The sequence below is a fragment of the Porites lutea genome, chromosome 5, assembly GCF_958299795.1.
Source record: "Porites lutea chromosome 5, jaPorLute2.1, whole genome shotgun sequence".
In the NCBI taxonomy this organism is placed as follows: Eukaryota; Metazoa; Cnidaria; class Anthozoa; order Scleractinia; family Poritidae; genus Porites; species Porites lutea.
Window position 1 is genome coordinate 8,756,290 of NC_133205.1, and position 14,725 is coordinate 8,771,014.

General features: G+C 40.2%; 1 protein-coding gene across 1 annotated transcript in view; it reads left to right on the forward strand.

Moving 5' to 3' along the window:
• Positions 1-5,587: 5,587 nt before the first annotated feature.
• LOC140937686 (galactosylceramide sulfotransferase-like) overlaps positions 5,588-14,725 on the forward strand; it is a 12,798-nt gene continuing 3,660 nt past the window's right edge. The window contains exon 1 of the mRNA XM_073387250.1: positions 5,588-5,807. Within this exon, the coding sequence (XP_073243351.1) occupies positions 5,680-5,807 (128 nt within the window). The 5' untranslated portion in view covers positions 5,588-5,679. The remainder of the gene's footprint in view (positions 5,808-14,725) is intronic.

The following is a 14,725-nucleotide window of genomic DNA, read 5'->3' on the forward strand; positions in this document are numbered from 1 at the left end:
TTCGAGCTGTTAAGTACGAGTTCGAGTTGTTGAGTACGAGTTCGAGTTGTTAAGTACGAGTTCGAGTTGTTAAGTACGAGTTCGAGTTGTTAAGTACGAGTTCGAGTTGTTAAGTGCGAGTTCGAGTTGTTAAGTACGAGTTCGAGTTGTTAAGTACGAGTTTGAGTAGTCGAGTACGAGTTCGAGTTGTTAAGTACGAGTTCGAGTTGTTAAGTACGAGTTCGAGTTGTTAAGTACGAGTTCGAGTTGCTGAGTACGAGTTCGAGTTGAATCAGCGGTATTAAAGCGAAATTATCGCGGGAGCAAAATCTGTCGAGTTCTGCGAGACTGCGAGTGACTTTTGCACGATTTGGACAGAAAAAGATGTATTGCAGAGGCCCAGTTGCTGCGACTATTGGTGTATTATTTCTACTTTTTCATTACATTGAGGTTGTCAAGGGTGTTTTGCCTCCCTATGTCCCATTATTACAAGGAAATACACAACTTTCGATTGTTTGAGTTTGGCTAAACATCCCGAATTGCGTTGAGGATTACATATGGTGAAATACTGTTGTGTAATTTTCCTGAACATTTTTAGGAAATCATCTTATTAAAGGTTACTTCAACCATGGCTTTACCTACCCAGAGATAGTGGCTTTTCTGTGCCTTGCACATGGAATAGTAATCAGGTTAGTGTTGTGACCTGATTTAAGTATAGTTCTTGGATTACCTCATATCCTTACCGTCATTTATGTTTTTAACAAACGTTTTTACAAAAAGCTGATACTTCGTTTTCGTTGTCATTTTGCGGCAAGTGTGTAGCGGCAAATAAGCATTTTTGAAAGATTTAAAATAAAAAGGCCGCCAAAATGATGAATGTCTCGGTATGTATATAATAAACACAATACCACATGGAAAGTGCTTTGTACGGTATTTACGCACTCGTTGTTTTTGTATCAGAAATCTTACTCGTTCGCTGCGCTCACTCGTTCGATTTCTGATACGTCAACAACTCGTGCGTAAATACCGTACGCCAGCACTTTCCATGAAGTATTCTCTGTATATGTAATCCTCAACGCAATGCGGGATGTTTAGCCAAACTCAAACAATCGAAAGTTGTGTATTTCCTTGTAATAATGGGACATAGGGAGGCAAAACACCCTTGACAACTTCAATGTAATGAAAAAGTAGAAATAATACACCAATAGTTGCAGCAACTGGGCCTCTGCAATACATCTTTTTCTGTCCAAATCGTGCAAAAGTCACTCGCAGTCTCGCAGAACTCGACAGATTTTGCTCCCGCGATAATTTCGCTTTAATACCGCTGATTCAACTCGAACTCGTACTCAGAAACTCGAACTCGTACTTAACAACTCGAACTCGTACTTAACAACTCGAACTCGTACTTAACAACTCGAACTCGTACTCAACAACTCGAACTCGAACTCGCACTCAACAACTTGAACTCAAAGTCAAAAAATTTATAGATGTCCCTTCAAAGCTTCCGTACGTTACTCCATTACTGTTCACTGCAAATTTGGCGCTCGTCAAAAGTGAGAACCGGCTATCCGTATGAGTGATTTTGGAAATTTTTTGAACGGTTTCGCTGAAAGCACACGATTGATCGTCCTGAATATTGACTGAGTGCAATTTGTCTTGAAAAATTGTGAAATACTGCATTCTTTCCGAGGTCTTTATGATAAATAGTACTGTTTCACCTTGGATGTGATGTATAAAAAGTATTAAAAGGTTGGTTTACACACCCCCAGATTTGTTGGCAAGATTTTGTAAAGTAAACTTATCGAAAGCAAATCATTCGGCCTGATTTGTGTTCCAAGCCTAATCTACTGTGATCAAGAGCATTATGGCTCTTGAATGTGATCGAAGATAATTGCTATTTTTTAGGCGTACATAGAAGGCTATCAACTCGATGTCAGATGTTTCACTCTAAAATCACTTAGCCTTTCCCTCAGAAGTCACATGAATGTGCCCTTATAAGTTAACTGATTTGTGAGTTACAAGTTTATTATTTGATTTAAATTATAAATTTATTAATGGGAGCTTCGCTTTTAGCCCTGGCTAAATCTATATATTAGGAGAAATGTTATCAGGATTGCACGGGTAGATGTGGATTGACAGTTCAATCAGAATTTAGGGCCATTTAGACCACATTTTGAAAAGAATGGATCGCGTTAACTCTCTGGCAGGTCACTTACAATAATTGCAATGGCCACTAATCCTGCGATGACTGAGATACTTTTCAATGGACCCCAAAGCCGGAGCAGCGCCGTCAACAAGACACAGAGGAGAGGCTACAGCGACTATAGACTTGCACAGACAGCTGTACAGAGGCAGCGACAAAATACCGAAATTACAATGCGAACCTGAAACCGATAAAGAGAGAAAACCCCCGACTGCAGACGCTTCGAGAAAATGCCGCTAATAGAATTCGCAACGAAAGCGACGAAGAGACGCAAAGGCGACTGGAAGTTTATCGTCCCAGAGATCTGCTCTTCCCAGAGTTTTTGTCTTTACAGGTTGATAAGGCAATGTAAATTACACGCTGTGATAAATTTTTTATTCATTTTTTACATAAGGTCAGAGACAGTTGAATATGAAGCAGAGATAAAACAATATGGTCACTGTACGGTTTTCCTGTTCAATTTATAACTAAAAGAGATGTGACCATTTTGACCTAAAAACCAAGACTGAATCTTGAAGAAATTAGGGTAGTGCAATTCGACCATTTTAACACAAGGATAACTTACCAAACCAAAGCTAAGGAAATGTGGTAATCTACCCACCCGAGAAAATTTGGAAATCACGTGACCGTACACCGAGCGAGCGAGCAGGCATATATGAATGTAAAATAAATCAACAGGTATGGCAAGCCAAATGCATCTCAAGGTTTTATTTGGAACGAAATCACATGGCCGCCGTCTTTTTCGGCGTTATTTTTTATGTTTACACTAACGTAAATAACAGAGAAAGAGCTAGAGCGAGTTATTGAAAACAAGGGAGACGAATTTCGTAGGGCGAAAAACATGGAAATTCAAAGCGGCGTTGAAAAAATGAGAAATGCTAGCGGCCAGCAAGGTGAAAATGAGCAGCGGTGAAAAATAAAGGCGAACATGAACACAGGAAACAAAAAAAAGGGTGAACACATACGACAATTCCTCCATAAAAATAATGTGTAACTAGGAAGTTTGACGTTTAAGTCGTAGAAAACAGCGTTGTAGTGGTGCAAAACAACGGAAAGGGGAAGACAAAAAAGCGTGCTGCACGTGCAAATTTGCTTTTTGCTAATTAGAAGAAAGAGTGTGCTGCACGTGCAAATTGTTTTTTTGCTAATTAGATCTATTAGTCTTGAAGCCATTTCGTTTAACATTACACGATTTAATTTTTTTTGTTTATGAGTATTATTAAGGTGGCTTGATAGAGTTTTTCAGGGTCAATACCTCCCAAGTTTGAGCGTAAACTACGTCGCCATAAACAAAGATTTGGAGAAATTAACACCACAGCTGTATTAGATAAAGATGAAAATTTGTTATGATCAGGGTTGCAATGACATCGGAGTTGTCATAGCAACGAAATGACGCCATTACCTATTATCTACCTATTATTAGCCATTACCTGCAGTATTTCTCGGCACTGGGAACTGTTCATCCAAAATCGTTTACTACAGCTTTTTCCTACAATAGCGGCCTCGACATTCGTGAAGTTTAAGCGAAATCTGTAAGAGCGTTATCGAGATATTTTGGGAAGGAGTTTTTTTGGTTAGAAATACGGTAAAAAATGGACAATCTTGATGTTCGACTGTTACCTGTACAAAAAAAGAAGCGCCTTTGACATACAATTTCATCTCATAGTAGTTTCAATCTTTTTAAAAACGTGCGTGAAGGATCATGGAGATACCTCCAGCCGATTGCTAGAAAGAAGGATTTGATTAGTATGTATCGGGGCGCTCTTGTTAGCGGTAATGTAAACATTTCGGTCTACTTTAACAAATTAGCGAATAATTTTTAAACCGCTCGATAAATTTTTTTTAAAATTTAAGAGTCTTAAGATAAACCGTCCTGTTACATGACTTTTTAGTTTCAAGATTATTGATATATTGTAAGGTAGTAAAATAAGGGCTTCAATTCGCTAATATTTTGTCAGAAATTTTGTGTTTACAAGTGAGAGCCTCTTATTATTCAGGGTATTGTCTGAAAGTTTCATTTTCACTTGAACAGCAGTAACTAAAAATTCATTTGACATATGCAAAAATGCTAGCTATTGTTGTACACGAAAATATGAAACTTGGAGACAATACCCGTGAATAAATTTATCGAGCGGTTTAAAAATTATTCGCTAATTTGTTAAAGTAGACCGAAATGTTTACATTACCGCTAACAAGAGCGCCTTAATAAACACTAATCAAATCCTTTTTTCTAGCAATCGGCTGGAGGTATCTCCATGATCCTTCACGCACGTTTTTAAAAAGATTGAAACTACTATGAGGTGAAATTGCATGTCAAAAGCGCTTCGTTTAGTACAGATAACAGTCGAACATCAAGATTGTCCATTTTTTACAGTATTTCTATCCATGAAAACTTCTTCCCAAAATATCTCGATAACGCTCTTACAGATTTCGCTTAAACTTCACGAATATCGAGGCCGCTACTGTAGGAAAAAGCTCCAGTAAACGATTTTGGAAGAACAGTTCCCAGTGCCGAGAAATACTGCTGCAAGTAAAATAGGTAATGGCGTCATTTCGTTGCTATGACAACTCCGATGTCATTTCAACCCTGATCATAACAAATTTTCATCTTTATCTAATACAACTGTGGTGTTAATTTCTCCAAATCTTTGTTTATGGCGACGTAGTTTGCGCTCAAACTTGGGAGGTATTGACCTTGAAAAACTGTATCGAGCCACCTAAACCAGAGCTTCGCTTTTAGCCCTGGCTAAATCTAAATATTATAGGAAGTTTTATTCTAAAGAGTCAATCGTTTTTTCAAAATCAATAAATATCAGCAGACCAGGCATATTTTCCTTATCTGTTCAATCCATGATATCGAAAATCGACCTAAACGCCTTTGGGAATTAGACATTTCTTCTTTATCAAAGGATTCATTGACACAATCTATGAAAGGTTCACTAATTAGATCCCAGCAGCTTTTGTAAAACCTAATGGGGAGACCATCATTCCCTGGTGATTCATTGTTTTGGAACGTTTCTATAATTGTCCTGCAATCCTCGGTAGTAATCCGTCCTTCACACGATTGCCTTTGTTCTTCCGATAGTTTAGGAATTATATTTAAACTATTTAGAAATGCCTCTATGGAATCCGAATCCTTTACAGAATCATTTGTTTTGTAAAGGTTTAGATAAAATCGTTTTTGTTCAGAGAGTAATTGTTGTAACTGTTGTACTTTGGAATAAATGAAATTAAATAAAAAAATAATCATTAATGCTTATTTAGCTGACAACTGACAAAAATCTAAAATTTAACTGACAAATGGCCAAAATTTTAACTTACAACTGACATTTATACCCCCTCATCAAGACCCTCTAATCAGTTTAACTTCACTTTTTATGCAAGATAGACTCTCTATGAATAGTAATCATTGTTTTTATTCATCATACAGGGCCGATATAGATCTGCAATTTCTCGTAGCATTGTGGCTTAGGTTGAGAACAGGAACAAGAGAAAGAATGCCAAAAAATCCGATTAGATTCCGTAGTCACCATCTTTGGCTTTTGTCACTATCCACAATATTTACCTTGTGCCTCTTCTACGTGCGTTGGTCGCATGTGTGGAACATGGATAGCACTAACCCGGGGTGAGCAAAACCTTACACATTTTTAAATTTGTAATTTCTACTTCTTTTTGCTTCACACGACTGACAAGCAGCTTAGAAACTTGTTAAGCAAAAAATTATTTATACATGATATGATTTTACTGAATCATCCTTCTGTGATAGAGAGTAAAAATGCATCAACGAAGGTAGGTCGTTTTTTCTTTTACGGTAATTGTAACGAAAGAAATTTTAAAAAGCGGCAACATGAGGGAGAGGAGTCAGCCCGTCTGTACCTCCTTAACTAACTCAAGGAAGTAGATTTTACTGCGAAAGATTAGGCGACTGCTATCGTTACCCGTACCTGTCGTATCACCGTATCTTATCTTTATTGCTGTAATAGAGAAATTTTATAAAGCGGTAAACTGGAGCGAAAGGTGTCGCCCCTTGTGTACCTCCTGAACTAACTTAAAGAAGTAAATTTACCAAACGTCGAACTTTACATGTGCCGAACCTAATACCTATTTAGGTCGACCCAAACTATTAAGTTCGGTCGTTGATTCAGACGGTCGAGCTTTACATGTGCCGAACCTAATTCGAGGCGAAAAGAAATATCATCCTTACAGCTTAAAATAGGGAAATAAACTAAAAACAAGTAAAATTCACCAAGCCTGGAAATTCTTGTTTTGATTTTTAGTGGGATTTTTGTTCTGGTATGGCAAGGAGACCGCTGAGGAGATCGTGAACGTGATATTTGGACTAAATACAGTAACTCCATAAATTTTAAAAGACATTACGAATTCTTTATGGATGTAAAGAAAAGCAACTCTTTAGAAGACCGTTTTAAGCTGTCCGGTTTCAGTTTAAATATCTACAACGTGAATGCTGGGAACCGTCATTACGCTTCCGTGAGTTCTTCCCGCACAGCCGCGAAAATCCACTAAATAGCCAATCAGAAGCGCGGTTATATTGAAAAATACGTTAACATAATTTATGCATTAGGCTCGGCACATGTGAAGTTCGACGTATGAATCGAAGTACGTTCGAAGTCGATCTTTTGCCGTTTTATTCGACAAGCTCAGTCGAATAGAACGGCAGAGTCGACCCAAATACAAAAGTGCCGTTCCTAATTGATTCATACGTCGAACTTTACATGTGTAATTTGTAAAATGTTGCAGATTTTTCTAGTCATGCATTTTAAAGGACTTCGTCGTCCATAAAATGGAAAATTTCAAAGTTTCACGTCGTCGTGGTAGAATGACGTCAGCAACGGTGTGATGTACTTTTACGTTGTTGTTTTGCATAAAAGCTTACTGCTTTTTGGACGATCTTGTTCCCGTCGCCGTTGTTTAGCTCCTAACAGGTTTCTCAAGTACCTTTCGGAAGACCTGTTTAGGCACACGCCGCCACAACAGCCTTTCGGAAGCCAAATCATAAGGATTTGTATAGGAATATATCGTAAGATCGATAAAACCAGGGGGGGCTGGCAGCGAGGTCTGGAACCAAGTTTACATGATCGCCCCAGTTAAGAAATTTGGCCGAGTGAGACTGAGTACCATTTTCCTTCAAAACAAATATGGCGGAGAATGCAGACATGGAAGGACGATGAGTTTTTGCTCGGTTTTGAGTTTTCCCGCGTCCAAACATCAAGAGAAGGTTTTCAAGAACATTTTTAATGGGGTTTTTGGACATCAGGATGCGGGATGTATCACAGGCGGCCCAAACTCATTACATGAACGCGGACGTGACTCTTGCTTGCGAGCGGTGTTGTGTTACAAACGTTTATTTACAAAGGCTTGTATGGGATCGATCGGTTTTTCTTAAAAGAGATAAAAAAATGTTATGTTTTTAAATAAAATCGACGTACCTTATTGCCTTGTTGTATTCTTTGTTGTTTACCCGCGTCTCAGGCCGTTTTGAAGCGTTTTCGGAGAGTTAGCGCTATTTTGGTGTTCCACTGCTAAAAGAAAGACAAGGCAGAACAGTGATTCCTGAAGTGTCCTTCGCTCGAGGCGAATAATTCCACTGGAAAATTACCCCCGGCCTCAACTCCTTCAGAAATTCAAAGCAGAGATGTTGCAGTTCCATGTCCATTCACTCGATTCGCAATTCCTCCCACAGATCGTTCACTAGCGATGCTTTCATCTCTTGCTCGATCGGCTTCACGATTTCAAAATAGGCTCGTCCAAACTGCCGTGGACCCGTTCACCGATCGCAGAGGGGCATGCATTGAGAAAATCCCTCAAAGGACTGCAGTACAAGAACCAGAAAAAAGAAAACTGAATGTTTTGCAGAGTTTATAAAGAGAATCAGAAGGAGCTTGAAAAATGTACAACTTCAATTGTTTGTGTAAGTTATGAATTTGATTTACAACAAAAACAAACAAGGTTAAATTGATTTTTTATCAACCGTCCAAAGAGGTTATTTTACCTTAAGCCCAATCCCCTCAGCAGTTCTTTCTATGATACTACCCTTGGCTTATTTGGCGTAGATGGGTATGTGCTGCTGATTTAGGGTGGTTTTAGAGTTTTGAACAGGGTGTCTGTTTGGGCTGTGAAGGTTGATGAAGAGCAGTCTATAGTTACATTTTTGGTACCACCATTTTTCCCCAAGTTTTTTCCATGTTTCTGAGTTTAAAAGCTAACTTAATTCTGTATGCTAAATGAAATGAATCAGAATTATAAAATAAGGTCTCTTAGCTTAAAAAGGGTAGGGAAATAAACAATGTGTCCTTACTACCCATACGCTCTTTCAGTGCAAGCCCAGGTAGGTGATCTCACATTTTAATACCCTTTCACCACTTGTTATAACAGCAAAGTCAGTGAATGTTTATGGTCTCTGAAAAAGGTTGTCGCCTGCCTCAACACAAGTTTCTAACTGTTATTGGTAACTACAAATAAATATATTATCTTAATAATATGATTTTCCATTTTTTTCCCAAGGCATCCTATGGTGTTTTTCACATTCAAATACAAGGCAATTCTTAAGTTGAGAGGATTTGATTTCATTAACTACATTTATATTCAAACACAAACTAACCTGGCAGGTATAAAGAATTGGCTCACGTTCTTAAACTTCAACTTGTTTAATCAGAACATAGTGAACTCACAAGCGGCCATGACAGTAAACTGTGACAAAGCGAGCCCGAGCGCGCACATGTAAATACTAAAATCTTATTGGATAATGCAATATCGTCACACCCTTCCTTGTTTACAAAGAAAGTGTATAAACTAGATATAACATAACAGAAACAAACAACTAGCCAAGCATTAAAAAGATGATGTCACTGAACGCTCTAAACACAGTGTCTTTCAAACAATGTCTTAGTTAAAAGCTTAAACAAAGTCACTTGGATACAACAAAGTCTTTCAAATGGCTAGGTGGTCTGGAGGTCCGACCACTGCGAGTAACTGGCAAGTCCACTGGCTTTACAGGCATAGACGGCGTTGAAACATCTGCAGGATTTAGACTTGTGTTGGGTTTCTCTGCAGCAGCAGCCTCTTTAGGAGGTGGAAATTCCTGTGAAGTTCCTGGCACTGGCTCGTTAGGGGGGAGTGGGGCAGTGAACGTTTTCTCTGGCATACTGAGAGACACAGGTTCGCTACTATAACGTACTGGCTCTTTGCTGCTTCTGAGGTGTCTCCTGTTTCTTCTGAAAACTCGCCCATCCTCAGTTCTCACATCATAAGACCTCACATCAACTTGCTTTTCTACTCGTGCCTTGTACCATCGGCCAGATCTATCTGTTGGCTTCACACGCACAACTTGTCCATTGTTTAAGGGTGGTAGTTCTCTAGCACTGATATTGTAGTATTTCGCTTGCAGCTGTTTCCTCTTGAAGAGTTTTCCTGGGACATCTTCTACTATTTTGGGCTTCAATAGTTCACTGGTAGTTGGTATCAGTGTTCTAGTCCGGCGCCCGAACATCCTTTGCGCAGGGGAACTCTGTAGACCTTCAGAGGGCGTGTTTCTCCACTCTAGTAAGGCTAGGTAGATGTCTGATCTTGCAGCTTTAGATTTCTTCAATAAACTCTTGGCGGTCTTGATGGCATTTTCTACTTTCCCGTTACTCTGTGGGTAATGGCCAGAACTGGTAACATGTTCCATGTCATAATTGCTTGCAAATTGCTGAAACTCATAGGAGTTGAATGGTGGACCATTGTCACTCATCAGCTTACTGGGGATTCCATGCCTTGAGAAGTGTCTCTTTAGGGTATGGATGACTTCGCTGGCAGTTTTGTCTTTGAGGGGGTCGATCTCAAAGTAGCTTGAATAGTAATCCACGGTACAGAGGTAGTCTCTATTGTCAAAGTGAAAGATGTCGGAACCAACTGTTTCCCAGGGGCGGCTTGGGATCTTGTGTGAGATCAGTGGTTCTTTGGGCTGTTCTTTCTTGTAGCTGGCGCAAACTTCACACTTGGAGATGTAATCTTTAATTTCAGCTGGCATGCCAGGCCAATAGACAATTTCTCTAGCCCTGCGAAGACAGCTTTCAATACCTGTGTGTGCACCATGTAGACGCTCACGGATCTTAGGTCTGAGGCTTGATGGAATCAGGCATCGAAAACCTTTGAAGAGAACTCCATCCTGGGCTGTCAGTTCATCCCGGACGTCAAAGTAGGGGTGAAGTTCTATTGGCAGATCATCTTTCTTCTCTGGCCAACCCTTTAAGATAACTTGAGTGAGGGACTGTGGGGCAGGATCTGAGGCTGTTTCTTGCTGGATCTCTACAAGCTGTGGTTCTGAGATAGCTAGGAAATCGACAGCATGGATTCGCCCGGCCTCCTTTTCAGTAGAGGAGCGGTCCGTGGTTGGCAGGTAAGCACGGGACAAAGTATCTGCTAGATACATTTCAGGACCTGGCTTGTAACGAATCTCAACATTGTACTGTTGTAGTCTCAGGAGTAGGCGCTGGAGTCGTTTCGGTGCTGATGCTAGTGGTTTCTTGCAAATAGTCTCCAATGGCTTATGGTCAGACCAAAGAACAACTCTTCTACCATAGACAAAGTGATGGTTACGCTCCACTCCAAATACTTGGGCTAATAGTTCTTTCTCTATTTGAGAATAGTTCTTCTCACTGGCTGTGAGAGCTCTACTTGAGTATGATACAGGTTGCCCATTCTGCATCAACACAAATCCTATACCACTGGAAGATGCATCTCCCTGACCTTCCACAGGTTCAGCAGAATTGAAATATCTCAGGACTGGAGCTGAAGTGACAGCATGCTTGATACTTTGAAATGCTTCTTCTTGTACTGCTGACCAACTCCATTCAACGTCCTTGTGAGTTAATCTTCTCAGTGGCTCACAAAGTTCTGAGAGCTTGCTTAGGAACTTGGACAGGTAGTTCACTAGGCCTACCAGTCTTCTAACTGCAGCTACATCGTTTGGTCTTTCCATTTTCAGTATGGCGTCAACTTTCCTTGGGTCGGGTTTCACTCCTTCAGGTGTAAGGACATGACCAATAAAGGGCGTTTCTGAACACTTCAGTTGTAGCTTCTCTCGGTTAAGCTTCAAATTTCGCTCTCTGCATCTGTCTAACAGCTTCAGTAAATTGGCATCATGATCTTTCACAGCTTCATCAATGCTTGCACCACGGCCTGTAATAAGGATGTCATCTGCAATCTTGTATATTCCATTCAGGCCCTCTAAATTCTGGTCCAGTTTTCTTTGGAAGTATTCAGGTGCAGGAGAAATTCCAAAAGGCATTCGCAAATATCGGTACCGGCCCCAAGGGGTTTGGAATGTAGTCAGCTTGCTGGATTCTTCATCTAACTGTATCTTCAAGAAGCCATCTTTAAGGTCTGCTTTTGAAAACACTTTAACATTCGTTAACTCAGGGAGTATGTCTTCAATGACTGGAAGCGGATAGTGACTTCTTTTAAGGGCTTTATTGAGATGCTGAGGGTCAATGCATACTCTAAGCTTCCCGTTAGGTTTCTCTGTAACAACTAGACTAGACACCCAGTCGGTTGGTTCTTCTTCCTTGACTATAACACTTGCTTTCTCCAGGCGAGTCAACTCATCTTTTAACCTATTCTTCAATGTTAGAGGCACACGACGAGGAGGCATAATTGCAGGTGCAACAGTCATATCTACTTCCAGGTGAAGAGCTCCTTCCATACATCCTAGGCCTTTAAATACGTCACTGTAAGAAGCAGTAACTTCCTCCATGGTTAGACCTTGACAGTCAGTTTTAACCACAGTTTCATTAACATTTAGGATGTTTTCATGCTGAACGGCGATCAGTCCCATCTCCTGTGCTGATGTAGAACCAAGGAGTGGAGTGTAATCTTCATCAATGACCACAAACTGAACACAGTACTTCTTCTGATTTTTCGGGTTACGCAACTGGATTTTTGCCACACCCAGTACGTTCAGACTAGCTTTAGAGTAGGTGGTTAATTTTACTTCGGTTGTGTCAACCACAGTATCTTTTGGCAGAAATTTACGAGGTAACACATTGCACGAGGCTCCTGAATCGACTTGCATCTTCACTAACACATCTTCAATTTCGATGTGTGCAAATATTTTACTCTTGAATTCCGACATTTCCACAGTATTGACAGCGTTTTGAGAGGACACAGACAAAATTTCTTCTTCAGACGAGTAACTTGCGTCATCGCTGTCGGCAAGCTGATGGACCTTTCTATGCTTGGATTTCTGAGAAGGCTTCTTGAAATCGCTGGATTTCTTACCACATTTTACAGCGAAGTGATTAGGTTTTCCGCAGGAAGAACAAATTTGACCATACGCGGGACATTTCGCTCTATTACGCTCATGCTGACGGCCACAAAACTTGCATTCCTCGACGAGCTGATCTTTAGGAGATTTCTTCTTTTCCTTGCGCGAATTTGGTTTTTTAGGCTCTGCTTTCGCGACCAAATCAACCTCACTCGATTGTTGGCTCGGTGCCATTTCTTTGAGCTGTGCCGACGTAGCTTCCGCGGCTCGGCAGATATCCACACATTTTGACAGAGTAAGACCAGATTCTTGCAGTAATTTCCTCCTAACAGCATTTTCTCGGACTCCACACACAATTCTGTCGCGGATAAGATGGTCTTTCAAGGTTCCAAATTCGCAAGTTTCGGCGAGAGCTCGCAAAGCTGTCACGTACGTATCGATGGATTCTGTTTGTTCTTGAGAACGGTTATTGAATTTGTATCGCTCGTAAATTATATTGGTTTTGCCAATGCAATGCGTCTCCCACAATTCCAGGACCTTGGTTATGTCGGATTCTCCTCTTCACTTCTAAAAGGTAGACCATTATGGATTTCGAGGGCTTCTTTACCAATGCAGGTGATAAACGTTGCAACGCGAAGGCGGCTCGTTTTACTTCGAAGGTCGGTCACCTCTTCGTAAGCATCCCATACTTGTCGCCATTGCTTCCACTCTTTCGACAATTTTCCACTGTGTATTTCCAGTTTCGGCGGTAAAGATACATTGCACATAAATGAAGAAGCCATAATACTTGCAGAAGGTGCGGTAGCGGACGCGGTAGCGCCTGAATTCGCATCACCATCACTCGGCATATTTGACTAGATTTCGACGACTTCAATGTGTTAAGCTGCGAATTTATCAATGAAAACTTGCTTGTCTTTACTAAACGCGGTTCTGGCCATTTACTTCTGACACCATATAAAGAATTGGCTCACGTTCTTAAACTTCAACTTGTTTAATCAGAACATAGTGAACTCACAAGCGGCCATGACAGTAAACTGTGACAAAGCGAGCCCGAGCGCGCACATGTAAATACTAAAATCTTATTGGATAATGCAATATCGTCACAGTAGGTTGATGTTCGAAGGTGTAAAAACTTACATGTAACTGTATGGCAAAAACTGATCACAGTGGCCAAAGGAAAGGCAAAAATAGAAATGTCACCATTTTCCTGACTTTATAAAGCATATTTAGCCAAGGAGTTGTGTAGTTTTTGGAATTTATAATTTTCCCCTCTTTGTTTGCAACAAAACACACTTGAATGAGGACTCAAACTGAAGGAAGAGTAATAACTGCTGTCATGAAAAGAGAATTCCAAACAAAAAATAATTACCTTTTCATTTGCCTAAGATTCATTTGTTAGAAACTACGGTAAAGTTTAAATTAAATCACACGAAGAAAGAAACTTAAACATATCAGCACGTGCAAAATCAAGGGAGAATGATCTATTGGAAAAATTTATTTAGCTTCTAGTACATAAAGAAATGCATGAACTACGAGATTTGACCATGCCACTCAATCATCCAACGCAAATCTACCAGGATAAGTTCACAATCAAGGATGTAAAATTAAGAATCTCAATCATCATTTCTTGTCGTCTTAAAGGTGAGGTAAAACCGTAAACAACTCTGACAACTCCTCTACTCGACCATAGCCACCGCACTTTTTTTAATATCAAGAAGAATTAATTTTGGGCCTTTCACTTGAAAATATAAACTCTTCTACATACATATTGGAGGGTTGGCCCTTCTTTTAGTCTTGTGAGTCTTCTTAACAGAAACACGTAGTCAAAAGGACGGACATCGAGGAACATGTTCACTGGTCTCGTTCTTGGCGTAGTAAACCGCACGTAATGACAAACGCAACACCAGAAGAGAGGAAAACGTAAGCTCCACATTCCCTCGGAAAAAAATTGGTTACAGCAAAGAAAGCAATGACCAACAGGACCAATTCAACAGCGAATTAACTTTACACTTCGGAATCGCTGCGAAGACGAACTTGTTGTTGTTATTCCCAACACGTTACGCGCATGGTCGCTACAGTTCTCGGATGATTGACAGATTTCTTAACTGGGGCGATCATGGAAAGCCGAAAAGCGGCAAGATCAAAGGCCGTTGCCAGCCCCCCCTGGATAAAACGGTTAAAATGTACATAAACAGCTATCAAATTTTCACACCTCATAAGAAGTTGTGTCTGTGTTGTTTTCTTCTGTTTCCTGTCCTCATAGCCTGCGAACGGCAGAC